Source organism: Coregonus clupeaformis, chromosome 18, assembly GCF_020615455.1.
Source record: "Coregonus clupeaformis isolate EN_2021a chromosome 18, ASM2061545v1, whole genome shotgun sequence".
Lineage (NCBI taxonomy): Eukaryota > Metazoa > Chordata > Actinopteri > Salmoniformes > Salmonidae > Coregonus > Coregonus clupeaformis.
Genome location: NC_059209.1, coordinates 8,608,239 through 8,634,674, shown reverse-complemented (window position 1 = coordinate 8,634,674; position 26,436 = coordinate 8,608,239). Strand labels below are relative to the sequence as shown.

General features: G+C 43.2%; 1 protein-coding gene across 1 annotated transcript in view; it reads right to left on the bottom strand.

Annotated features, from left to right (window-relative positions):
* Positions 1 to 26,436, bottom strand: part of adgrv1 (adhesion G protein-coupled receptor V1) — a 230,482-nt gene that overhangs the window by 190,255 nt on the left and 13,791 nt on the right. The window contains exons 2-3 of the mRNA XM_041904508.2: positions 7,806 to 7,993; positions 6,989 to 7,138 (exon numbers count right to left, since the gene is read on the bottom strand). Coding sequence (XP_041760442.2) covers positions 6,989 to 7,138; positions 7,806 to 7,993 — 338 coding nt within the window. The remainder of the gene's footprint in view (positions 1 to 6,988; positions 7,139 to 7,805; positions 7,994 to 26,436) is intronic.

The window sequence follows — 26,436 nt, the reverse complement described above, 5'->3', positions numbered from 1 at the left end:
GGAACAACGAGGACTACATTATAACAGTGGACTACTACAGCAGATACTTTGAACTCGACAAGCTTCACAGCACCACATCTGCAGCTGTGATACACAAGCTGAAAGCAGCCTTTGCCAGGCATGGCATTGTAGAGACTTTAATATCTGACAATGGGCCCTGTTACAAATCAAATGAGTTTGAATCCTTCACAAAAGCATGGGAGTTCACACACGTCACCACAAGCCCACATTACCCTCAAAGTAATGGCCTTGCTGAAAAATCTGTGCAGATCGCTAAATCACTCATGGACAAAGCGAAAGCAGACAAGAGAGACCCCTACCTCAGTCTCCTTGAATACCGCAACACTCCAGTTGACAACTTCAAATCACCAGCCCAGCTGTTGATGAGCCGCAGACTTCGCTCAATCCTCCCCAGCACCAACCAGCAGCTGCAACCTGAGGTCGTCAGCTACAAGGAAGTGCATGCAAAACGTGCACAGAGACAGCAACAGCAAAAGCGATACTACGACAGGTCAGCCAGACCACTGCCACCACTGAACGACGGAGAGTCAGTTAGAATCCAGGAGCATGGCTACTGGAAGCCAGCAGTCGTCATCCAACCAGCTGACACTGAACGTTCATATCACGTTCGCACCGCAGAAGGAGCGGTGTACCGCCGCAATCGTCGTCACCTACTGAACACAAAAGAACAACACACTGACGAGATGAACTGTTCCCCTGAAAGAGAACGGGATGGACTAAACACAGACACAACACAACATACACCATACTTACCTGCAACACCACAAGAACTGTTGACTGACACAGAAGCATGCTCAGCTTCATATCACACAAGGTCAGGAAGAGAGGTCAAGCCTAGAGCTGTCCTAGACCTGTGAAATGTCAAAGGGTGTAGGCGGATCGCTGCCCTAAAAGAGTTTCCAGACTGTAAACTTGTTATTGAAAGTTAACTTGAAATGCTTTGGTATTGTATTTGTTTGATATGTTGAGATGTCATTGCTACAGTGAAAAGCTGAGTTGCTGAGAAATATTTGTTCTAAAAATAACAATATGCTGAATCATTGTTTGTCTGTTATGTTGATGCAGTTGGTGCAGTTTAAATGGTTACTTACCTCGAGTTCAAACTACAGAGCATATATTCAAAAGAAACGCTTTATTGTTCCACATATTTTTTCTTTTTTTTAAAAGAAGGGGGGATGTAATATTCATATGTGTCACCATACTGAATTGTAATTGGATGCATCATACTGTGCAATGATTGGTTAAGACCACCCAGGTGGTGAGGTCATTCTAAGATGATCATGGCCAGAGACACATGGACATGCACGTTATAGCTAGTTAATAAAGAGGTACGTTTATAAATATCCTGTCGTCCTGCATTTTATTATTTTGTACAAAGCGTACAAAACAAGACAGAACCCTCTCTAGAAAGCGTTCTAGATGGAACCCAAAAAGGTTTTACCTGCAACCAAAAAGGTTTCTTGAAATGGTTATCCTATTGTGACAGCCGAAGAACCCTTTAAGGTTCTAGATAGCACCTTTTTTTCTAAGAGTGTAGCATTAGCATACAGTGGGGCGAATAAGCATGTGCAGTATTGAGCAAGTGCAAGGTCATTTACTGACATTTATAGGAGTGACGTGGGCGGACGTAGACGGAGATGTAATGCAACTGACGTCAAACGTGAATTTCAAGATATGTCCTGGTACGTGGGTGGAACTATGTTCACAGACATATACACGTCCCTGCATGTTCGCGCACAAAAGTGATCCGTTATCGGAGATACAGTATACGGGGACGTGTCCTGAAACTGTACGTTTTCGGACTTGTGGACTGGAGTTGAATTGTTGATAGTCAGATTAATAAAATAGTTCATTTAAAACGTTTACATGCTTTGCAAGAAGAACGATTTCCCTAAAAATGCTGTTTACATGGACACATCTGAAATCAGATTACCTGATGGGACTTAAATAAATGCAGAAAATTGGCAATCAAAATAAATGTTCTACCCTTAGACCATGTTATTTGTGCGAAGCCTATTTGATTCTGAGATGCATACTTTCAGTTTTTCCGAACTCACTTCACTTGCGCATAAGAGGGACGCTTGAGCTACCGGTTCTGGCACATGCACAGATTAAATACACAGCTGGAACGCTGATTAAGGTGTTTACGTGTCCTCGGGGCGGCAGGTAGCTTAGTGGTTAAGAGCGTTGTGCCAGTAACCGAAAGGTCGCTGGTTCTAATCCCTGAGCGGACTAGGTGAAAAAATCTGTCGATGTGCCCTTGAGCCAGGCACTTAACCCTAATTGCTCCTGTAAGTTGCTCTGGATAAGAGCGTCTGCTAAAATTTAAAAGATTGCTCAGATAAACAGGTTTTAATCGGCATATGCTTACTTTCGTAAACAGCTTACTTTTGATTTTACGCCGATTACGACAAGCAGAGTAAAGAGTTTACATAACTATTGCCATACTCGGCCTACTGCCATAATGACTTTAATATTGAATTATTAGTGTGCATGTAAACATACTCATTGAGCCTCTCAGGTTAGCTCTTAGCAGCCTACCTCAGCTCTTTCTGTCTGCTCTGTCATTTGGCACTAAAGCAATAGACTGTCGCAATCACCACCACCATTAAAGCCACAGAGTACTTTTAAGCAGCTTAAGCATATTGGCTTTGCTGAGTGGAAAAGTCAGACTTACTCATTACCTTAAGCTATTAGAAAGTGATAGTGCTGTGTCTATATATTCAGCATTTCGTTGAATTAACACAATTTAATAGCCTACCAAAATAACTCATTAAAATACCATCAACATACAGTACCAGTCAAAAGTTTGGACACACTCAGTCAAGGGTTTTTCTTTATTTGTACTATTTTCTACATTGTAGAATAATAGTGAAGACATCAAAACTATGAAAAAACACATATGGAATCATGTAGTAACCCAAAAAGTGTTAAACAAATCAAAATATATTTTATATATGAGATTCTTCAAAGTAGCCACCCTTTGCCTTGATGACAGCTTTGCACTCTCTTGGCATTCTCTCAACCAGCTTCACCTGGAATGCTTTTCCAACAGTCTTGAAGGAGTTCCCACCTATGCTGAGCACTTGTTGGCTGCTTTTCCTTCACTCTGTGTTCCAACTCATCCCAAACCATCCAACTGGGTTGAGGTCGGGTGATTGTGGAGGCCAATACATCTGATGCAGCACTCCATCACTCTCCCTCTTGGTCAAATAGCCCTTACACAGCCTGGAGGTGTGTTGGGTCATTGTCCTGTTGAAAAACAAATGATAGTCCCACTAAGCGCAAACCAGATGGGAAGGCGTATCGCTGCAGAATGCTGTGGTAGCCATGCTGGTTAAGTGTGTCTTGAATTCTAAATAAATCACAGACAGTGTCACCAGCAAAGCACCCCCACACAATCACACTTCCTCCTCCATGCTTCACGGTGGGAACCACACATGCAGAGATCATCCGATCACCTACTCTGCGTCTCACAAAGACACGGCGGTTGGTACCAAAAATCTCATATTCGGACTCAGACCACCGGTCTAATGTCCATTGCTCATGTTTCTTGGCCCAAGCAAGCCTCTTCTTATTATTGGTGTCATTTAGTAGTGGTTTCTTTGCAGCAATTCAACCATGAAGGCCTGATTCACGCAGTGTCCTCTGAACAGTTGATGCTGAGATGTGTCTGTTACATGAACTCTGTGAAGCATATATTTGGGCTGCAATTTCTGAGGCTGGTAACTCTAATGAACATATCCTCTGCAGCAGAGGTAACTCTGGTTCTTCCTTTCCTGTGGCGGTCCTCATGAGAACCAGCTTCATCATAGCGCTTGATGGTTTTTGCGACAGCACTTGAAGATTTTCTTGACATTTTCCGTGTTGAGTGAGCTTCATGTCTAAAGTAATGATGGACTGTCGTTTCTCTTTGCTTATTTGAGCTGTTCTTGCCATAATATGGACTTAGTCTTTTACCAAATAGGGCTATCTTCTGTATACCACCCCTACCTTGTCACAACACAACTGATTGGTTCAAACGCATTAAGAAGGAAATAAATTCCACAAATTAACTTTTAAGAAGGCACACCTATTAATTGAAATGCATTCCAGGTGACTACCTCATGAAGCTGGTTGAGAGAATGCCAAGAGTGTGCAAAGCTGTCATCTAGGCAAAGGGTGGCTACTTTGAAGAATCTCAAATATAAAATATATTTTGATTTGTTTAACACTTTTTTGGTTACTACATGATTCCATAGTTTTGATGTCTTCACTATTATTCTACAATGTAGAATGTTGTAAAAATAAAGAAAAACCCTTGAATGAGTAGGGGTTCTAAAACTTTTGACCGGTAGTGTATATAAATACATGATAACTTAAAAATGTGATGTAATTTTATTGGAATTTGCAGCTGTTGTTGGTAAGTAAATACTCTGCTAGCTTCTGACATGACTTACTGCATCTTTAAGTTACATTGTATCACCAACCCGTAGGCCTACTCATCACCCACCACCTCTTATTGTTTGTGGATGTGGACTGATTTGTAAAGCGCATGTGCGCTGGGGACGTCCACATTTATCCAGCAGGTGCACACGCTCAGTAATTAGAATGTTTTATTGATTGAGCAGTGTTTAGGCCTACATATTATCTTTATTTGTAGAATGTTTATGTGATATTATGTACTGATATATTGAAATGTATAATGTATTGTCCATTGTTATGATAACTATTGAGGAGTATTGATTGTGAAGGGAATTATTCGTGTTAATTGATGTATTACCTGTTTAGGTAGATTTTGGATTATTCCAGTGTTAGATGCAGGGCTTTTAACCTGTTCACGCACTCATTTCAAGAGAGAGCTAAGCCTGGGGTGACATGTACATCCCAGGGCTCTGCTGCTAAACTGCTAATCTGTGTGTGAGGAATTGTTGACACTGACAAAGTTATAGGCAACTCAAACTGTCTATTTTTATAGGGGTCCTGCACCTGTAAATAAATACCACCATTGTACACCTGAATCCTGCCTGACTGCTGATGCTTGGCACCCCCTGATAAGACTGTATAGGGTTGACTAACCTTAAACTACCCCTGCCCTAACTATATGTTGCTTGGGATATGTATCCAAATCAGGTGAACAATAAAGACCTATTACCAATGATAACCTTATTTAAAAAATGCAACTCTTTCCCCTCAAAAAGGGCGTTATTTCGGCTAGACACACAAACAGTGCACCCAACGCAGAACCATTGTGTGTGTGTGTGTGCGTGTGTGTGCGTGCGTGCGAGCGAGTGTGTATGTTTGCGGGCGTGCATGCAAGTGTGTGTGTGTGTGTGTGTGTGTGTATGAGACTGAGTGAGAAAGAGCTTAGCCCCTCTGCTTTCACCTCTCTATTCAGACATGGCTTTTCCCAGCTGTAACAGAGCTTTCTTTCAGGGGCTGAGCTCTTGTCGTGGCCGACACACAGACACAGAATCCACACGCTCTCACAATCCAGCCTGCAGGCCCTGCCAGGGGCCCGTTCCCTCTGGGACACAAACACAGCCCACCAACCACCAACCCTCCACAGGAATCCCAGCCCCCCAGCATGGCCCAGCCCAGCCCAGCCGTGCCCTGCACCCCCAACCCAGACCCTAGCAGTATGCACAGGATGAGTGGGCAGAACCTGTCATAGTCTTGCCAAGCAGGGTGGTAGCATTACAGTATGAAGGACCGTTCCTGGACTTTTTGCTGAGCTCATTGGGATTTTGTGCTAAACTCAGTTACAGCTCTCCCTGTGTTTTGGATTATCTGGATTCTACATTTCCTCTATTATATAAAAGATAAGCTTGATCCAGCAATACAGCAAGTGTAGCCCAGCCAGTGATTACAAAATTACTCAAAAGAAGAAAGAGAACACCAAACCCTCTCATCTCCAACCAATCCCATCCTGTCCAAAACAACTGTATTCCATCATTCTGGAATTTATCGAGCCTAACAGCTTTCTGCTTGTCAGAAATGACTGATTCACCAAGCCATCATCCTCTCGTAACCTGTGCTTGATATGTGAGGGCCCTAGGCACGTAGCTCATCATCCAGCCAGACCTTTGTCTGGTTGTCCTGCCTGTCTTTCACAGAGCGATTAGTCAGAGCGTGTGGACAGGCATACAGTAGAAGCCAGGCCCTTCATCATCGATCACATGACGGCAGCCTGCTAATGACACCATGGCAATAGGACTGTAGGTGTAAGGCATCCTGCACAGCCGGCGTCACCACAAAAAAAAAAAAATACTCTCTCTGCATCGTGGGAGAGGTTTCTTTCTACAGAACCCAATGCTGTTTGGTTATGCCATGGCCGCCTACACCCATGTCAGGCTCTAGATTATACCCTTCGAGTGTGAGGGAATCCTCCGATATGTTCTCTAGCATGTTCCCTCTCTACCACGGTCCCCAGCTACAGGAAGCACATTGGTTTCTCTGGTCTGTTTGATGGTGTGAAACGGCTGCCTTCCTGTGACTTCACAAAGCCCCTGACTGGGCTTTAATCTACTGTGTGGTGAAGCCTTGGCTGTCAAATTGGCTTTCTGCTCACAAAGGTGTCTTTAAGCGCGGCTCTCTTCAGTGGCCTAGCCCTGGAGAAGCCCTATAGAAACACATCAAAGGGCATCCAGGGCCTCTCAAGTCTTTCTGCTGGGGTTGTAAAGGTGGGGCTCCGGGTCCCCCACTAGGCAGTGGTTGGACCAGGGTGAGGGTTTAAGACACTCAGGGACAGGATGGGAACACTAGAGATCTTTGTGGGATAACTGACTAAGGTTCTACATCGGAGGCCAAATGAAGGAGGCCTCATTTTTCACTCATAGACACAGTCATGAGCATTACAACATATATACAAACGCACACACACACACATATTAACACATGAGCAACCATAACAACCACTGACATTGAATGACCGCTGACACACACATGCACACAGACCACCCAACCCAACACACACTCTTTCCGTTACCTGTAGCCTAAGGTTGAAGACAAAGGTCTCATCGGCCTCGGGCAGCTCGTCGTCCCTGACTGCGATGAAGATGGTCTTACTGGCCTCTGAGGACAGCAGGAAGGCTGCAGCCGTGGTGGCCTCAAAGTCCCCCGTGTCATCTCCCTCCAACTGGAAGCAACAAGGACAGTTGATGTTGTCATCGTTATTGTCATCATTTGGCTTGATCTTTTACCACTTGAACACCCAGACAAACACACAAACTCGGCCTGTACACAAATATAGAATGCTGGGGTCAACTAAACTGCTGAAACAGAAGATTACACTTTGTGTTTCATTCTCTAGGGATATAGTACTGAGATTTAAGGAACTGTAAAAACAATATAAGGCCTGGGAAAGTCCCAGCCAGGCCACCAGTTTCCCAGACACCCATGGGGAGGGAGCAGGCACTGGCTTCCATGTGGGAGCAGACACACATTCTGATGTGGGTGACAATAACTGCAGACGTTGGCCTTTCATGTAACCCACTACCTCCCACAGTAAAAAGGTCACTGATCTATTCCCCTAAGGAGAACTGCACATGAAAACTCAGGAACAGATCAGTGAAACCAGGGGTTTGGGTTAAGGCTGTGATACCCTACTGCTGTGTGCTGCTAATCATGGGTAGTCACTGTTGCTTTAACAACACTTAGCCACAACTGTCCCCTACAAGACTTGGGTCAGAGAGGCTAAAGCCAGTTTAGAGGAGATTACATGAACACACAAAGACGTATCGAGATAGCACTAGGTCGGACACTCAACAGGTGACCTAAAACAGTCCTCCTATAACCGGTCCTACCAGAACCAGCGCGGTCACGTTGACCAGGTCTCCGATCCTCTCCACTACCAGACGGACCACGGTGCGGCTGCTCTCGTTGACCACGAAGTCCGTCTGTCCCAGGAACCTCAGTTCAGCCGACTCGGGCCTGGCACTCGGGATGGACAGAGCCAGAATCAACCCAGCTAGTGTGAGGACAGTGTGCATTCCTGACAGAGGAACACAGACAGACAGAGGAGAGGATCAGATAGAGATGATTGAAGGGAACATGACCTCTTTGACCTCTATTACCCTGGTAAAACTATAGTCCAGCTGCACACTGGAATTTAAAAGTGATACTAAAATATTCCATGCCCTAACTCGTGCTGTCTTTGGGTTGTCATGATGACTTGTCTAGATTCTAGTTTCACCCCGCTTGACTAGTGGATTTGCCATCACATCCATCAATAATAAATGTGATAGACAACGGTCTTCCTAAAGGATTTTATGAGTCAGCTTTACATGGTCTAAAAACACCAGTACTCCCACGCTCTCCTTCCTGCTCAGAATCTAATCCGAGAGCGACGCAGCCCACAGACAGTTGTCATGGTTAACAAAACAAACAACACGACAAGTGGGTGTGGTCACCGTAATGCAAAGTTGTGGGCATCCCGTTCCTGATGTACATGATCACGTCTTTTTAAATATTTGCTCTAAATTACAAGGTTGGAAAATACACCAACACTGAATGAAGTCATGTTTTCATTTTTGGGGGAAGAAATGTCTTCTGAAACTTTGACATTGAAAGCATCCCATTTTTCCTATGTTCCATCCCTGTTAGATCACTTAGGTTATTTTCAGTATCATGGGGTGTTTCATAGAGAAAACATGAATCAATAAAGGTGTCATGCTGGAGAACTGAATGGAACAACTACTTAGGGTGCCAGGTAGAATTTTACATATAAAATAATCTAAAATAATAAAAAATCAACAAACCATAAAATAAACAGATATTCAAAATATTGATACAGTATAATATATTTGTGTCTTTACGTTTCTCTCTCTGTGTGTGTGTGTGTGTGTGTGTGTGTGTGTGTGTGTGTGTGTGTGTGTGTGTGTGTGTGTGTGTGTGTGTGTGTGTGTGTGTGTGTGTGTGTGTGTGTGTGGGTACGTGCGTGTGGTTGCATGCATTTGTGTGCCTGGGTGTATGCCTGTGGTGGACAGGGTGCTGTGAAAGCTATCAAAAGTGGATTAAGAGCTGATGAGTAGCGGGGCAGGGCAGAGGGAGCCGGGACAAAGAGGGGGCAGGGGGGGAGTAAAGCCTGTTCTGCCTGCTGTCTCCCCTGGGGATGGGTACTTCCTGCCCCACTGATACAGATCACATCACACTCAGAGAGACTCTAGCTCTCTCTATCACTCTGTAGGCCCACTCCGCTGTATCACTTCATCGCTACACAGATGCCCACCTCCACCAACACCATTGTTACCTCACTATCACTCGAATCCTCTGGCATACAGTGTCTCTCTCTCACTCTTAATCTTTCCCCTTACATTCACTCTTTATCTCTCTGCGTTTATTAACAGCACCCCCCCCCCCGTATTCTCTTAAATGGATGGCAAACAAATGTAAACTTCATGGCATTTGGAGAGTGAGACAGATTGCTTTTAGTCGCTCCACAAAACCACACATCCACTGACCCAAAAACCAAAGGCCATTCAAAGAAGGGTGATGCTGGGTGTATTGCCTCAGCCTGGTTATGTGCAGCGTACCAGTCTTTGTTCTGACGCTGCCTCCACTGCCAACTCTGACACTGGGGCTCCTGGGCCATGCAGGGCCTGTCTGTCAGAGCACAAGGCAGCATGGAGAGCCTGGCTGAGCCTCCTGACATTGATAAGGCTCTGAGCAGTCCGACTCCACACACACTTCTGCCAGTACCACCACGGGACATACGTCCTCCCGGGAGCGTCAAAGGCCTCAGAGGCCAGAGACTGCAGACAGCGGGGTGATAGGCCAGGACAGTGGAGCACAGATTGAAGTGGCACCATACACACAGTACCAAATCTGTCCATCATAGATCTCCTCAGCCAGACAGAGAGGGAGAGGGGAGGGTAGAGGCCAGGACACTGGGGACCTGGCTGTCTTAATGCCAACCTCACAACAGACCCCTGACGAGTTGACACAGTCTGGATAGACAATGTAGCCTGCAAAGTGGAAACACATTGGATTGAATTTATTTGATGATAAGATCCAAATTCATATCAAATCAATTTGCATTTACTGTATTCAGACTGCATATTCATCTAAACCTTGAAGCTGGAATCAAGAAACATCCTCTAACCTCGATTTGGATGAAAATGATTACTTAAACGACTCTGCAGCTCTGGATGTTCTGCTTACTCCGGACCCAGGCCCAAATCCCGGGGACTCGAAAGAGGAAACAGCGGCGAAAGAGAGGCAGGCAAGCGGAATCCTGATGAAACTACGTGGGCGAGCAAATAGACCGCTATAGCCCTCTGTTCTATTGGTGAACATGGAGTCACTGGAGAGCAAACTGGATGAGCTCAGTTTGAGACTATCCTATCAATGGGAAATTAAAAAGTGTAATATTCTATATTTCTTAGAGTCGAGGCTGAACGAGGACATGGATAATATACATCTCGCTGGTTTTTCTATGCATCGTCAAGAACGGACGGAAGACTCTGGTAAGACAAAGGGAGGAGGGGTGTGTCTCTTTGTTAACAACAGCTGGTGCGCATTCTCTAATGTTAAGGAAGCCTTGAGTTAGAATACCTCATGACAAGCTGCAGATCATACTATTTATGAGTTTTCATCTAGATTTTTCTTCGCTGTTTATTTACCACCACTGGCACTTAGACCGCACGCAACAAGCTGTGATTTTAATGCAGGGAAACTGAAATCCATTTTACCTCATTTTTACCAGCATGTCACCTGTGCAACTAGAGGTGACAAAACTTTTACTCCACACACAGAAACACATACAAGGCCCTCGCTCTCCTTTCCTTTGGAAAATCAGACCATAACTCTATCCTCCTGCTTCCTGCTTACAAGCAAAATCTCAAAGAAGAAGTACCAGTGACGCGCTCAATATGGAAGTGGTCTGATGAAGCGGATGCTACGCTACAGGACTGTTTCGCTAGCACAGACTGGAATATGTTCCGGGATTCATCTGATAACAATGAGTTTACCACATCAGTCACCAGCTTCATTAATAAGTGCATCGACGACAATGTCCCTACAGTGACCGTACGTACATACAAGAAGCCATGGATTACACTAATCCTGATGCTTAGAAGAAATCCTGCTACGATCTCTGATGAACCATCAAGCAGGCAAAGTGTAAATACAGGACTAAGATCGAATCCTACTACGCCGGCTCAGAAGCTCAACGGATGTGGCAAGGCTTTCTAACTATCACGGGTTACAAAGGGAAACCCAGCCGCGAGCTGCCCAGTGACACGAGCCTACCAGACAAGATAAATGCCGAACTATGCATGAAAGCACCAGTTGTTCCGGACGACTGTGTGATCTCACTCGCCATCACCAATGTGAGTAAGACCTTTAAACAGGTTAACATTCGCAAGGCTACGGGGCCAGACAGAATAGCAGAACGCGTACTCAGAGCATGCGCTGACCAGCTGGCAAGTGTCTTCACTGACATTTTCAACCGTTCCCTGAACCGGTCTGTAATACCAACTTATTTCAAGAAGACCACCATAGTCTTCGTGCCCAATAACGCCAAGGTAACCTGCCTAAATGACTATCGTCCCGTAGCATTCATATCTTAACCATGAAATGCTTTGAAAGGCTGGTCATGGGTCACATCAACACCATAATCTCAAACACTCTAGACCCACTCCAATTCGCATACCGCCCCAACAGATCCACAGATGACGCAATCTCTATTGAACTGCACACTGCCCTAACCCACCAGGACAAAGGGAATACCTATGTAAGAATGATGTTCATTGACTACAGCTCAGCAATCAACACCATAGTCCCCTCCAAGCTCATCACCAAGCTCAGGACCTGGGACTGAACACCTCCCTCTGCAACTGGATCCTGGACTTCGTGACGGGCCGCCCCCAGGTGGTGAGGGTAGGCAACAACACATCCGCCATGCTGACCATCAACACGGGTGGCCCTCAGTCCCCGACTCCAACACTATCATCCAGTTTGCTGACGACACGACGGTGGTAGGACTGATCACCGACGACGATGAGGCAGCCTATAGGGAGGAGGTCAGAGACCTGGCAGTGTGGTGCCAGGACAACAACCTCTCCCTCAACATCAGCAAGACAAAGGAGCTGATTGTGGACTACAGGAAACGGAGGGCCGAGCACGCCCCCATCCACATTGATGGGGCTGTTGTGGAGCGGGTCGAGAGCTTCAAGTTCCTCGGTGTCCACATCACTAACATGGTCCACCCACACAATTGTGAAGAGGGCACGACAGCGCCTCTCCCCCCTCAGGAGGCTGAAAAGATTTGTCAAGGGCCCTCAGGCCCTACAGCTGCACCATTGAGACCATCCTGACTGGCTGCATCACAGCTTGGTACAGCAACTGCAAGGCATCCGACCACAAGGCGCTACAGAAGGTGGTGAGTAGGGATGTGGCGGTGATGAACTTTTGTCAGCCAGTGATTGTCAAGCAAATAACTGCCGGTCTCACGGTAATTGACTGTTAATTAACATAAACACATTTAGCATCTCCTGGCTTCCACACATAGCCTACAAGCCACAGATGCAGACCTTTGGAATATCTACATTTAAAAAAGTCTAATAAATCCATTATTTATTTTAGACAGGTCTAAAGAAACATGATATGAAGAAAATGTAGTCTGTTTCAGAAGAACAGAATAGCATACTCTTGACTTGTCCTGATATTAGGCCCTGATCTGGCTATGCCATATGAATGTGGGCTACACTAGTTAATTTAGCAGACAAAATTTGCTTAGAATTGCATGGCATTATATTATAATATTTTATAGAATGAAGAATATTAACATAGCTGAAATAAAATAGAAAGGATATTTTCTCCAAAATATTTGAGGGACTGCGCACATGCGGTTATTCTGTTTTGAGCGGTTAACAAAGAAACAGGTACTCCTATGTGCTTAATTTAGAGTTATTTATGTAACTTTAGTTGTGATACAAACATTGGGCTACATGTTTAGATTGTTAATACATTCTAAGGCTGCATGATGAGACTCTAATGATGATTTGAAAAAAGTTGCATGAAAGACATGAGCTCTGCTTTGTTTTTTGTGCAAGCTGTACAGACTTCATTAGTCTCTCATTCACAATTTGACAAGCACTTGATAATGCCTAGAATTTCCCGGCAGCATCCCCTTTGTGTGGCCGTAATGCCCCCTAAAAAAATCCATGCCTTTTGCGGCCAGTGGGCATTGTGCCCTTGGGCTGAATGTAATAGTTATAATTCCGTTCTCCAGGCTTGGCACACCGAAGCACCTCTCACTCTGTCACGCCCTGACCTATGGAACTCTTGTTTGTTGAGTCAGGGTGTCTATTTGAGATCTATGTTAGTCTATTTCTATGTTGCATTTCTAGGTTGTATTTCTATGTTTGGCCGGGTGTGATTCCCAATCAGAGACAGCTGTCGCTCGTTGTCTCTGATTGGGGATCATACTTAGGTAGCCTGGTTGCCTACCTTAGTTGTGGGATCTTGTTCCGTTTAGGCTTGTATGTGTATAGCCTGAGGACTTCACTTTACGTTGGTTCTTGTTTTGTTTTATGTTTATTTAGTTAATAAACATGTACGCTTTTCACGCTGCACCTTGGTCTGACCCGTCTCTCAACGATTGTGACACACTCACATGGCTCTCTGTCAAGTGACTGTGTCTTTCTCACAGGCTACAAGTGAAGACAGACACATCGGAGACACAACTGCACAAGTCCTTATCCAATTCCGAGGCGCATACTGAAGATATTGGAAGAACTGTCCACATTTACTTTTCGTCAGCCAACAAGATGAGTAGGCCTAATGAACAGCAAAAGCACTAGGCTATGTCAATCTACTATCCCCTATAGTACAAAAGTTGACCTATTCTGTGCGAGAAATAAATATTCCAAACATAGTCTGGGACAGTTGTGGGATGCGATAGATCCCAAATTAATACAACCACCAGCATCAAAAAACTTTTTTTAAGTAATGAGGCTGACGCAACAGATTAGAACGTTTAGCTTAAAATGTTGATAAACTATTAGGATATTTCTTCACATTATAAGCGCAGCAATGTGCACACGGCAGTAGGCTATAAGCGTGAATGTTCCATTAGCAGGAAAACACCATTCTCAAAAGTGACTGCAAATGCACTTATACATGTAATACTTTTATTATAAAGGTGCATTTTTATGTTGAAATGTATCTTCCACAAACTTGAAATTCACGCGCTGCATATGAATACCAGTTAGGCTCTACAACCGTTGCAAAGCGGATTAATGTGCTTAATTTTAAGAAGCTTTTTGGCCACTTTAGTTGTGATACAGACGTTGGGCTATATGTTTTTTGCTTTTTAATACATTCTAAGGCTGCATGATGTGACTCTAATGATGATTTGAAAAAAGTTGCATGAAAGGCATGAGCTCTACTTTGTTTTTTGCGCAGGCTGTACACACTTCATCAGTCTCTCATTCACAATTTGACAAGCCCATTATAATGCCGCGAATTTCCCGGTAGCATCCCCTTGTGTTGTCGTAATGCCCCCGAAAAAAATCCATGACTTTTGTGGCCAGTGTCCATGATCTTGTAGCCCATTCCAGCCTTGTGTAGGTCTACAATCTTGTCCCTGACATCCTTGGAGAGCTCTTTGGTCTTGGCCATGGTGGAGAGTTTGGAATCTGAATGATTGATTGCTTCTGTGGACAGGTGTCTTTTATACAGGTAACAAGCTGAGATTAGGAGCACTCCCTTTAAGAGTGTGCTCCTAATCTCAGCTCGTTACCTGTATAAAAGACACCTGGGAGCCAGAAATCTTTCTATAACATTTTTGACATGCATTTTTCTGGATTTTTTTGTTGTTATTCTGTCTCTCACTGTTCAAATAAACCTACCATTAAAATTATAGACTGATCATTTCTTTGTCAGTGGGCTTGTTTTGATTTAGAATGGACTGTTATCATGCACCGGTCTCGGAACATTGGGAAAAAATTTCATCTATGCACTTAAATAGTGAATGGAAGACGCTATATCCGTGGTTCATTTTCATGCCATCCTGTTGTAAACAGAAGCAATGTGCTTACTATTAGGAAAGTTGAGAAATAAATATACAGTGGGGAGAACAAGTATTTGATACACTGCCGATTTTGCAGGTTTTCCTACTTACAAAGCATGTAGAGGTCTGTAAAAATCCAGAAAATCACATTGTATGATTTTTAAGTAATTCATTTGCATTTTATTGCATGACATAAGTATTTGATACATCAGAAAAAGCAGAACTTAATATTTGGTACAGAAACCTTTGTTTGCAATTACAGAGATCATACGTTTCCTGTAGGTCTTGACCAGGTTTGCACACACTGCAGCAGGGATTTTGGCCCACTCCTCCATACAGACCTTCTCCAGATCCTTCAGGTTTCGGGGCTGTCGCTGGGCAATACGGACTTTCAGCTCCCTCCAAAGATTTTCTATTGGGTTCAGGTCTGGAGACTGGCTAGGCCACTCCAGGACCTTGAGATGCTTCTTACGGAGCCACTCCTTAGTTGCCCTGGCTGTGTGTTTCGGGTCGTTGTCATGCTGGAAGACCCAGCCACAACCCATCTTCAGTGCTCTTACTGAGGGAAAGAGGTTGTTGGCCAAGATCTCGCGATACATGGCCCCATCCATCCTCCCCTCAATACGGTGCAGTCGTCCTGTCCCCTTTGCAGAAAAGCATCTCCAAAGAATGATGTTTCCACCTCCATGCTTCACGGTTGGGATGGTGTTCTTGGGGTTGTACTCATCCTTCTTCTTCCTCCAAACACGGCGAGTGGAGTTTAGACCAAAAAGCTATATTTTTGTCTCATCAGACCACATGACCTTCTCCAATTCCTCATCTGGATCATCCAGATGGTCATTGGCAAACTTCAGACGGGCCTGGACATGCGCTGGCTTGAGCAGGGGGACCTTGCGTGCGCTGCAGGATTTTAATCCATGACGGCGTAGTTTGTTACTAATGGTTTTCTTTGACACTGTGGTCCCAGCTCTCTTCAGGTCATTGACCAGGTCCTGCCGTGTAGTTCTGGGCTGATCCCTCACCTTCCTCATGATCATTGATGCCCCACGAGGTGAGATCTTGCATGGAGCCCCAGACCGAGGGTGATTGACCGTCATCTTGAACTTCTTCCATTTTCTAATAATTGCACCAACAGTTGTTGCCTTCTCACCAAGCTGCTTGCCTATTGTCCTGTAGCCCATCCCAGCCTTGTGCAGGTCTACAATTTTATCCCTGATGTCCTTACACAGCTCTCTGGTCTTGGCCATTGTGGAGAGGTTGGAGTCTGTTTGATTGAGTGTGTGGACAGGTGTCTTTTATACAGGTAACGAGTTTAAACAGGTGCAGTTAATACAGGTAATGAGTGGAGAACAGGAGGGCTTCTTAAATAAAAACTAACAGGTCTGTGAGAGCCGGAATTCTTACTGGTTGGTAGGTGATCAAATACTTATGTCATGCAATAAAATGTAAATTAATTACTTAAAAATCATAGATTACGTCTCTCACAGTTGAAGTGTACCTATGATAAAAATTACAGACCTCTACATGCTTTGTAAGTAGGAAAACCTGCAAAATCGGCAGTGTATCAAATACTTGTTCTCCCCACTGTAGTAGGCCTAGTCTATAGAAAGCTGATGGGATCCTCCTCTTTTTAATAGAGGCCATCAGTCTGTTTTCTCACGCAATTGCATAGCCTATAGAAATGTTGAGCAACATGAGCTCATGGGCTCTCATGAAGTGTTTGATTAGATTTGCGATTACCTTTGCATTGATGTCAGAGTGATTAGAGGGACAATAGAGTGCTGAGTACCAGGCAGTTAGCAAGTTTGGTAGGTTACTAATGACCATCAGCAGCGTCAGAGCTTGGAGAAGCCTAATTACCATGACTAAACAGTCACCTGGAATTTGACTGCCATTATGACTCGTGACCGCCTGTGTGGCGGTAATACGGTCACCGTAACAGCCCTAGTGTTGAGTACGGCCCAGTACATCAACAATACTTATTTTCCACCATAATTTGCAAATAAATTCATAAAAAATCCTACAATGTGATTTTCTGGAGAAAAAAAATCTCATTTTGTCTGTCATAGTTGACGTGTACCTATGATGAAAATTACAGGCCTCTCTCATCTTTTTAAGTGGGAGAACTTGCATAATTGGTGGCTGACTAAATACTTTTTTTCCCCACTGTACTTACACTGACACCCCAACACACACATACACACATAACACGCGCACACACGCATACTGACGCCACACACACACTCACACTCACACACGTACACACACACACTTTCACACTCAGCACATACGCTGCTGCTACTGTCTATTATCTATCCTGTTTCCTAGTCACTTTACCCCTAACTCTATGTACATAGCTACCTCAATTATCTCGTACCCCTGCACATCGTCTCGGTTCTGGTACTCCCTGTATATAGCCATGTTATTGGAGTAAGTATTCGTTATTATTTTTATTCACTGTGTATTTATTCCTCATGTCACTATTTCTATTATTTATTTGTTTTTATCCTTATCTTTAACTCTGCATTGTTGGAAAATGATCTGTAAGTAAGCATTTCACTGTTAGTGTAAACCTGTTATTTACGAAGCATCTTCTATTACATTCTCTCTATGCAGTTGGTTTGGAATTATTGCCCCTTTGCCAAAGCGCCACACACGCTTGCCAGGAAAGTTTCATAGTGTTAGGCATTTAGCTTTATTCAGGACGGCGATTAAGCAAGCCTCTCATTTCAGGAGCTTAACAGATCAAAGCCAGTGGAGCAGAGAACATACTGTAGCTCGGAGACACTGCCCACTTTAGCATTAGCACCACTTCCTTTGTGATGGATAGCTAGTCATTAGACAACTGCTCTCCCTCAGCTGCCAGGATGATGACAGAGGTGGACAGTGGTGTTTTGACCCCGTCACCTGTCGGCAACTTGGCAACAAGGTTGACAGGGCCGATCTGCGCATAGTAACTGAGACTTGGGGGCGATTACATTGGATCCTGTGGAGCTGATGTGACGAGGTGTTTGGTTACCTGGCTGCTCCTGGGGTCAGCCTGGGCCCACCTCTAGGGTTTCTCCTTCTGGGAGCCAGGCCTGCTCTGTAGTCTTACAGTGTTTTTCAATCGCTTTGTTGCAATTCTTGTTCATTGCAATTTGGACACATATTCAATCTATGCTTTTCAAAATGCAATATTCACTTTACTTTTGATATGATTTTCTTGTTATTTGTTAGCAATACAATGAACTATCACTTAATCAAACTGCTCAAAACAGATAACTACTGAACCACAATTATGTAGTGCCTAGTTAAATATAATATGATAACTGCTGAACACTGTACATTTCTATATTTTTACATTATAAATGTATCAATTTGACATGAATGTATGTTGGAAGGTAAAACCAAATCATATACAGTATGGATGTGGCTGTAAATAATACATCATCATCCTCCATCCGCCAAAAGTGGAAAGAGTCACTTTGTGCCACCACTTGGAATTATAGTGTAGTAAACAATGCACTGCTGAAATATCTGGGTTGTATAGGCCTATGTAAGGGATAATTAATGATGGGCTATGCATTCTATGGAAAATAATGAATGATGTGGAAGGTGTGTTCCACAACGCACTAGCAGAGTTGCAGTATTTTCTAGAGAACGCATAGAGCCCTGAGTTGATTATCCCTTTTATACCATGGCTATAATTTAACACATTTGCCACTAGAAATGTGTTCATTTGCCGGTAGAAATGTGTTCGACATCCACTGAAGTAGCTAGCAAGTTTACTAGATAGCTACAGTAGTTGCCATGGTAACCAAACAAACAGACTTGCTAGTTTAGTTAACCAAACCGTCAGTCCTAGCTTGCTATTATGAAAATCGAATTCAACAATACCAATACTGTTTTCAATTCGACTTTTGCTTTCAAAAGCAGCTCAAACAAAACATGTAAAAATTAACTATAGCCATTGAATTCTACTGTGCAAATATGCTGTGCGTGATAGGGAAATAATGCACGCTCTAGAATGCCCTTTAAGCCAATCAGAAAGGAGTATTCAACAATGCCATGGTATAAAACTGGGTGTTTTGAGCCCAGAATGCTGATTGGCTGAAAGCCATGGTATATCAGACCGTATACCACAGGTATGACAAAACATGTATTTTTACTGTTGTAATTACGTTGGTAACCAGTTTACAATAGCAATAAGGCACATCGGGGGGCCCCGGGGGGTGTGGTACAGTATATGGCCAATGTACCACGGCTAAGGGCTGTATCGAGGCACTCTGCGTTGCGTCGTGGCTAAGAACAGCCCTTAGCCGTGGTATATTGGCCAAATACTGTACCACACCCCCCAGGGCCTTATTGCTTAAATATTCCACTCACTACCTGCATTTCATTGATACACTGTAAGCTGATGAATTTCAAGCAGAGAGAAAGCCAATATATCAGTTGTCCATCCTCCCAAAAACATCTGAAACACACCTCTTAAAAAAGTTTTGGAAAGGTCCGATGCAGCTATTTCCTGACCAAGGCCCTTCTCCCCAGATTGCTCAGTTTGGCAGGGCGGCCAGCTCTAGGAAGAGTGTTGGTGGTTCCAACTTCTTCCATTTAAGAATGATGGAGGCCACTGTGTTCTTGGGGACCTTGAATGCTGCAGACATTTTTTGGTACCCTTCCCCAGATCTATGTCTCGACACAATCCTGTCTCGGAGCTCTATGGACAATTCCTTCAACCTCATGGCTTGGTTTTTGCTCTGACATGTACTGTCAACTGTAGGACCTTATATAGACATGTGTGTGCCTTTCCAAATCATGTCCAATCAATTGAATTTATCACAGGTGGACTCCAATCAAGTTGTAGAAACATCTCAAGGATGATCAATGGAAACAGGATGCACCTGAGCTCAATTTCGAGTCTCATAGCAATACTTATGTAAATAAGGTATTTCAGTTTTCGTTTTGTAATTATGGGGTATTGTGTGTAGATTGATTTTTTATTTAATCCGTTTTAAAATAAGGCTTTAACGTAACAAAATGTGGAAAGAGTCAAGGGGTCTGAATACTTGTGGCCACACAAGAAGAATCATGTCACTGGCTTCAGAGTGGTCACTGAGGACGCAAAGTGTAGTTCCATACAGAAAACTATTGTATTATAATACATGTACATATACAGAATGCGGGGGAATTCAAAATATATTTACATATATGTCAAGAATATGTTTATGAGGCCTCGAGTGGCGCAGCGGTCTAAGGCACTGCATAGCAGTGCTAGAGGTGTCACTACAGTCCCGGGTTTGGCCGGCCGGGATGTCCTTGTCCCATCGCGCTCTAGCGACTCCTTGAGGCGGGCCGTGCGCATGCACGCTGACTTCAGTCGCCAGCTGTACAGTGTTTCCTCCGACACATTGGTGCGGCTGGCTTCCGGGTTAAGCAAGCAGTGTGTCAAGAAGCAGTGCGGCTTGGCAAGGTCGTGTTTTGGAGGACGCATAGCTCTCGACCTTGCAGCGATGGGAGAGTTGCAGCGATGGGACAAGACTTTAAATATCAATTGGATATCATGAAAAAGGGGTAAAAACAAATATATATATATAGGCCTAGGTTCATAACCACACTTTCTAGTCTATGTACACTACCAGTCAAAAGTTTAGACACACCTACTCATTCAAGGGTTTTTCTTTATTTTTACTATTTTTTACATTGTAGAATAATAGTGAAAACCTATGAAATAACACATATGGAATCATGTAGTAACCAGAAAAGTGTTAAACAAACCAGAATATATTTTATATTTGAGATTCTTCAAATAGCCACCCTTTGCCTTGATGACAGCTTTGCACACTCTTGGTATTCTCTCAACCAGCTTCATGAGGTAGTCACCTTGAATGCAATTAACAGGTGTGCCTTCTTAAAAGTTACTTTGTGGAATTTCTTTCCTTCTTAATGCGTTTGAGCCAATCAGTTGTGTTGTGACAAGGTAAGGGGGGTATACAGAAGATAGCCCTATTTGGTAAAAGACCAAGTCCATATTATGGCAAGAACAGCTCAAATAAGCAAAGAAAAACGACAGTCCATCATTACTGTAAGACATGAAGGTCAGTCGCAAAAACCATCAAGCGCTATGATGAAACTGGCTCTCATGAGGACCGCCACAGGAATGGAAGACCCAGAGTTACCTCTGCTGCAGAGGATAAGTTCATTAGAGTTACCAGCCTCAGAAATTGCAGCCCAAATAAATACTTCACAGAATTCAAGTAACAGACACATCTCAACATCAACTGTTCAGAGGGGACTGTGTGAATCAGGCCTCAATGTCTAATTACTGCAAAGAAACCACTACTAAAGGACACCAATAATAAGAAGAGACTTGCTTGGGCCAAGAAACACGAGCAATGGACATTAGACCGGTGGAAATGTGTCCTTTGGTCTGGAGTCCAAATTTGAGATTTTTGGTTCCAACCGCCGTGTCTTTGTGAGACGCGGTGTTGATGAACAAATGATCTCCGCATGTGTATTTCCCACCGTAAAGCATGGAAGAGGAGGTGTTATGGTGTGGGGGTGCTTTGCTCGTGACACTGTCTGTGATTTATTTAGAATTCAAGGCACACTTAACCAGCATGGCTACCACAGCATTCTGCAGCGATACGCCATCCCATCTTGTTTGGGCTTAGTGGGACTATCATTTGTTTTTCAACAGGACAATGACCCAACACACCTCCAGGCTGTGTAAGGGCAATTTTACCAAGAGGGAGAGTGATGGAGTGCTGCATCAGATGACCTGGCCTCCACAATCCTCCGACCTCAACCCAATTGAGATGGTTTGGGATGAGTCAGACCGCAGAGTGAAGGAAAAGCAGCCAACAAGTGCTCAGCATTTGTGGGAACTCCTTCAAGACTGTTGGAAAAGCATCCCAGGTGAAGTTGGTTGAGAGAATGCCAAGAGTGTGTAAAGCTGTCATCAAGGCAAAGGGTGGCTATTTGAAGAATCTCAAATATAAAATATATTTTGATTCGTTTAACACTTTTTTGGTTACTACATGATTCCATACCATATGAGTTATTTCATCGTTTTGATGTCTTCACTATTATTCTACAATGTAGAAATGTCCTTGTTTTCGAAAGAAAAGCAATTTTTTGTCCTTTAAAATAACATCAAATTCATCAGAAATAAAGTGTAGACATTGTTATTGTTGTAAATGGCTATGGTAGCTGGAAACGGCTGATTTGTTATGGAATATCTGCATAGGCATACAGAGGCCCATTATCAGCAACTATAAGTAAAGTGTTCCAATGGCACGTTGTGTTTGCTAATCCAAGTTTATCATTTTAAAAGGCTAATTGATCATTAGAAAACCCTTTTGCAATTATGTTAGCATAGCTGAAAACTGTTGTGCTGATTAAAGAAGCAATAAAACTGGCCTTCTTGAGACTAGTTGAGTATCTGGAGCATCAGCAATTGTGGGTTCGATTACAGGCTCAACATGGCCAGAAACAAATAACTTTCTTCTGAAACTCGTCAGTCTATTGTTGTTATGAGAAATGAAGGCTATTCCATGCGAGAAATTGCCAAGAAACTGAAGATCTCGTACACCGCTGTGTACTACTCCCTTCATAGAACAGCGCAAACTAACCAGAATAGAAAGAGGAGTGGGAGGCCCCGGTGCACAACTGAGCAAGAGGACAAATACATTAGAGTGTCTAGTTTGAGAAACAGACGCCTCACAGGTCCTCAACTGGCAGTTCATTAAATAGTACTCCCATAACACCAGTCTCAACGTCAACAGTGAAGAGGCGACTCCGGGATGCTGACCTTCTAGGCAGAGTTGCAAAGAAAAAGCCATATCTCAGACTGGCCAATAAAAAGAAACGATTAAGATGGGCAAAAGAACACAGACACTGGACAGAGGAAGATTGGAAAAAAGTGTTATGGACGACAAATCAACGTTTGATGTTTTCGGATCACAAAGAAGAACATTTGTGAGACGCAGACCAAATGAAAAGATGCTGGAGGAGTGCTTGATGCCATCTGTCAAGCATGGTGGAGGCAATGTGATGGTCTGGGGGTGCTTTGGTGGTGGTAAAGTGGGAGATTTGTACAGGGTAAAAGGGATCTTGAAGAAGGAAGGCTATCAATTCATTTTGCAACGCCATGCCATACCCTGTGGACGGCGCTTGATTGGAGCCAATTTCCTCCTACAACAGGACAATGACCCAAAGCACAGCTCCAAACTATGCAATAACTATTTAGGGAAGAAGCAGTCAGCTGGTATTCTGTTTATAATGGAGTGGCCAGCACAGTCACCGGATCTCAAACCTATTGAGCTGTTGTGGGAGCAGCTTGACCATATAATAATAATATGCCATTTAGCAGACGCTTTTATCCAAAGCGACTTACAGTCATGCATGCATAATTTTTTTTGTTTTTGTGTATGGGTGGTCCCGGGGATCGAACCCACTACCTTGGCGTTACAAGCACTGTGCTCTACCAGCTGAGCTACAGAGGACCATGTAAGAAGCATGGTATGTAAGAAGTGCCCATCAAGCCAATCCAACTTGTGGGAGGTGCTTCAGGTAGCATGGGGTGAAATCTCTTCAGATTACCTCAACAAATTGACAACTAGAATGCCAAAGGTCTGCAAGGCTGTAATTGCTGCAAATGGATGATTCTTTGATGAAAGCAAAGTTTGAAGGACACAATTATTATTTCAATAAAAAATCGTTATTTCTAACCTTGTCAATGACTACATTTCCTATGCATTTTGCTATATTTCCTATTCAAACTCATTTAATGTATGTTTTCATGGAAAACAAGGAAATGTCTAAGTGACCCCAAACTTTTGAACGATAGTGTATGTTAATTAAATCTGTTTTTGCACCACATGTATCATGCTGAATTGTAATTGACCTCTGTACCTTGGCATTAGGTTCCCAAAGTGGGGTTTGCATGCAAAATTCGAAAATAAATGATGCAGCTATTGAGGCTACCCGCCACTTATGAAACATAATAAGAGTAGCTATGTTTTTTAGTGAGGGCTGGGTTTCTCTGACCGCAATATAGGTACAACTGGCTAGCTAGCTAGATTATCTCTAGCTAAGGGAGTGAACGTATTTATAATTTAGGGTTACATGGAGAAAATCAGACCTCTTTGAAATGAAAATGGATGGCCCTCCCTTCAGCAAAATATATTTTACCTAAACCTTCCCTGAACGCTTTAAAAAACAAACAAGTGACCCTCCCCTATACCCAAAATAATAGTTAAAACATAAAGTGGATAGCATAGAACATGTCTACCGTTTAACCTCACTTCTTGGACAGACCAGAGCCTTAGATAGGCAGTTTTAGAAACTGTTCTTCGTCCTGTAAGCATTATGGCATCGCAGGAATTTTGATTGAGCACAGGGCTGCGGACCAGAAGGTTGTGGGTTCGCAGACCACCATGGACAAGAGTAGGGGTGGAAAGATCTCCTTTATAGTAAAAGCATTGCATTAATCTATCATCGTATTTGCAGGTCTGAGAGAAAAAAAAGCCTTTTATGAAAATTTCATGCAATTCTACATAATTTTACATATTAGCAGAATATTTTTTAATACCACACAAATTACCGAAATTACAGGCTAAGAATGGACAGATAGGCCTTATTAATATAACTTTGCTCTGTGCTTCTCTGAGCATTCACATCGTAGCCTTTGGCCTAAAGGCTATGGATCATTTGATTGAGACCACACTAAATAGCCTATAGGCGCACCCAGCGGAGAATCAGAGAAGAGGGTGGCATCGGGCACACGTCGATATATAGCCTAATAAGCAACTAATTCTAAAATACAGAGAATTATTGACATTTCATCAATTACAAATTACATGACCCTCCCCTGGACTAGATAAAAAAAAATACTAAACACTCCCCTTGACTGAAATTGAAACTGCCTGACCCTCCCACATTTTCCACCAGGTACCCATTACGCAAATTTAAATCCATCCCTAAAAATAATTTTATTTTTCCCTGCAGTGGATCCTTCTGGTCTGGAGCTTCAACTGCCTATGGACAGACCCCAGCCAATGTATTTTGTATCATTTAGCTAGCTAGTGCCTGAACATTAACCCCTTATTCTTTATCTTGTGTGGAATTATTTTACTGACTCTCTCTCTCTGCATTATCCACAGGGTAACTGTCAACTTGTGAGTCTGAAAATGGACACTTGAGGTTAAGGAATCTGCATTATAAGTATACATTTGATGTTCATGAACATTTGTCACGACTTGATTAGGTCAGACAACGTGATTTGGTCGGGGTGCATTGTAGCTAAGCCTTACCCTTACCCTAACCCTTTTCCTAACCTTAACCTAATTATCCTAACCTGCCACGTGAATTCACCTAACCTGGCACATTAATTCACGTAACCTGCTACGTTAATTATCCTAACCTGCCAATTCAGTTATCCTAACCTGTATTTCACCTAACCTGCCACTGGGGCTTACGGAACCGTTGCTAACATTGGAGCTCGACCAAATCAGGTAGCCGACCTAATTGGGTAGTCACACATTAACCCCTGATTCTTCATCTTGTGTGGATTTTTTTTCACTGACTCTCTGGTCGCATTATCCTCAGGGTAACTGTCAACTTGTTTAAAGACCTTATTTTCAAATACAGATGATAAGTGCACAGAGGTTATTGGTACATTATATTTTGTTTTTCAGATGCGACCTTCCAGTGACTTTCTGAGCTCACAAAGGGAAAATACATTTTTGTAGTGTACCTTTTTTCTATTGCATTTTACATGCATTTAGTTACATTTCTTGCACATACACTGAGGGAACTAAACATTAAGAACACCTGCTCTTTCGTTGACATAGACTGACCAGGTGAATCCAAGTGAAAGCTATTATCCCTTATTGATGTCACTTGTTAAATCCACTTCAATCAGTGTAGATGAAGGGAAGGAGACAGGTTAAAGAAGGATTTTTAAGACAATTGAGACATAGATTGTGTATGTGTGCCATTCAGATGGTGAATGGGCAAGACAAAAGATTTAAGTGCCTTTGAACGGGGTATGGTAGTAGGTGACAGGCACACCGGTTTGAGTGTGTCATGAACTGCAATGCTGCAAAAGGGGGTGAAACTCAATATTAGGAATGTGTTCCTAATGTTTTGTACACTCAGTGTATACAGTATGTGAAATATATGGACATATGAGTAATACATGTATTTTCCATACGCACAAAAAACGTATTTCTCACAAATGTTGTGCACAAATGTGTTTACATCCCTGTTAGTGAGCATTTCTCCTTTGCCAAGATAATCTATATACCTGACAGGTGTGGCATATCAAGAAGCTGATTAAACAACATGATCATTACACAGGTACACCTTGTGCTGGGGACAATAAAAGGCCACTCTAAAATGTGCAGTTTTGTCAAACAACACAATGCCACAGATGT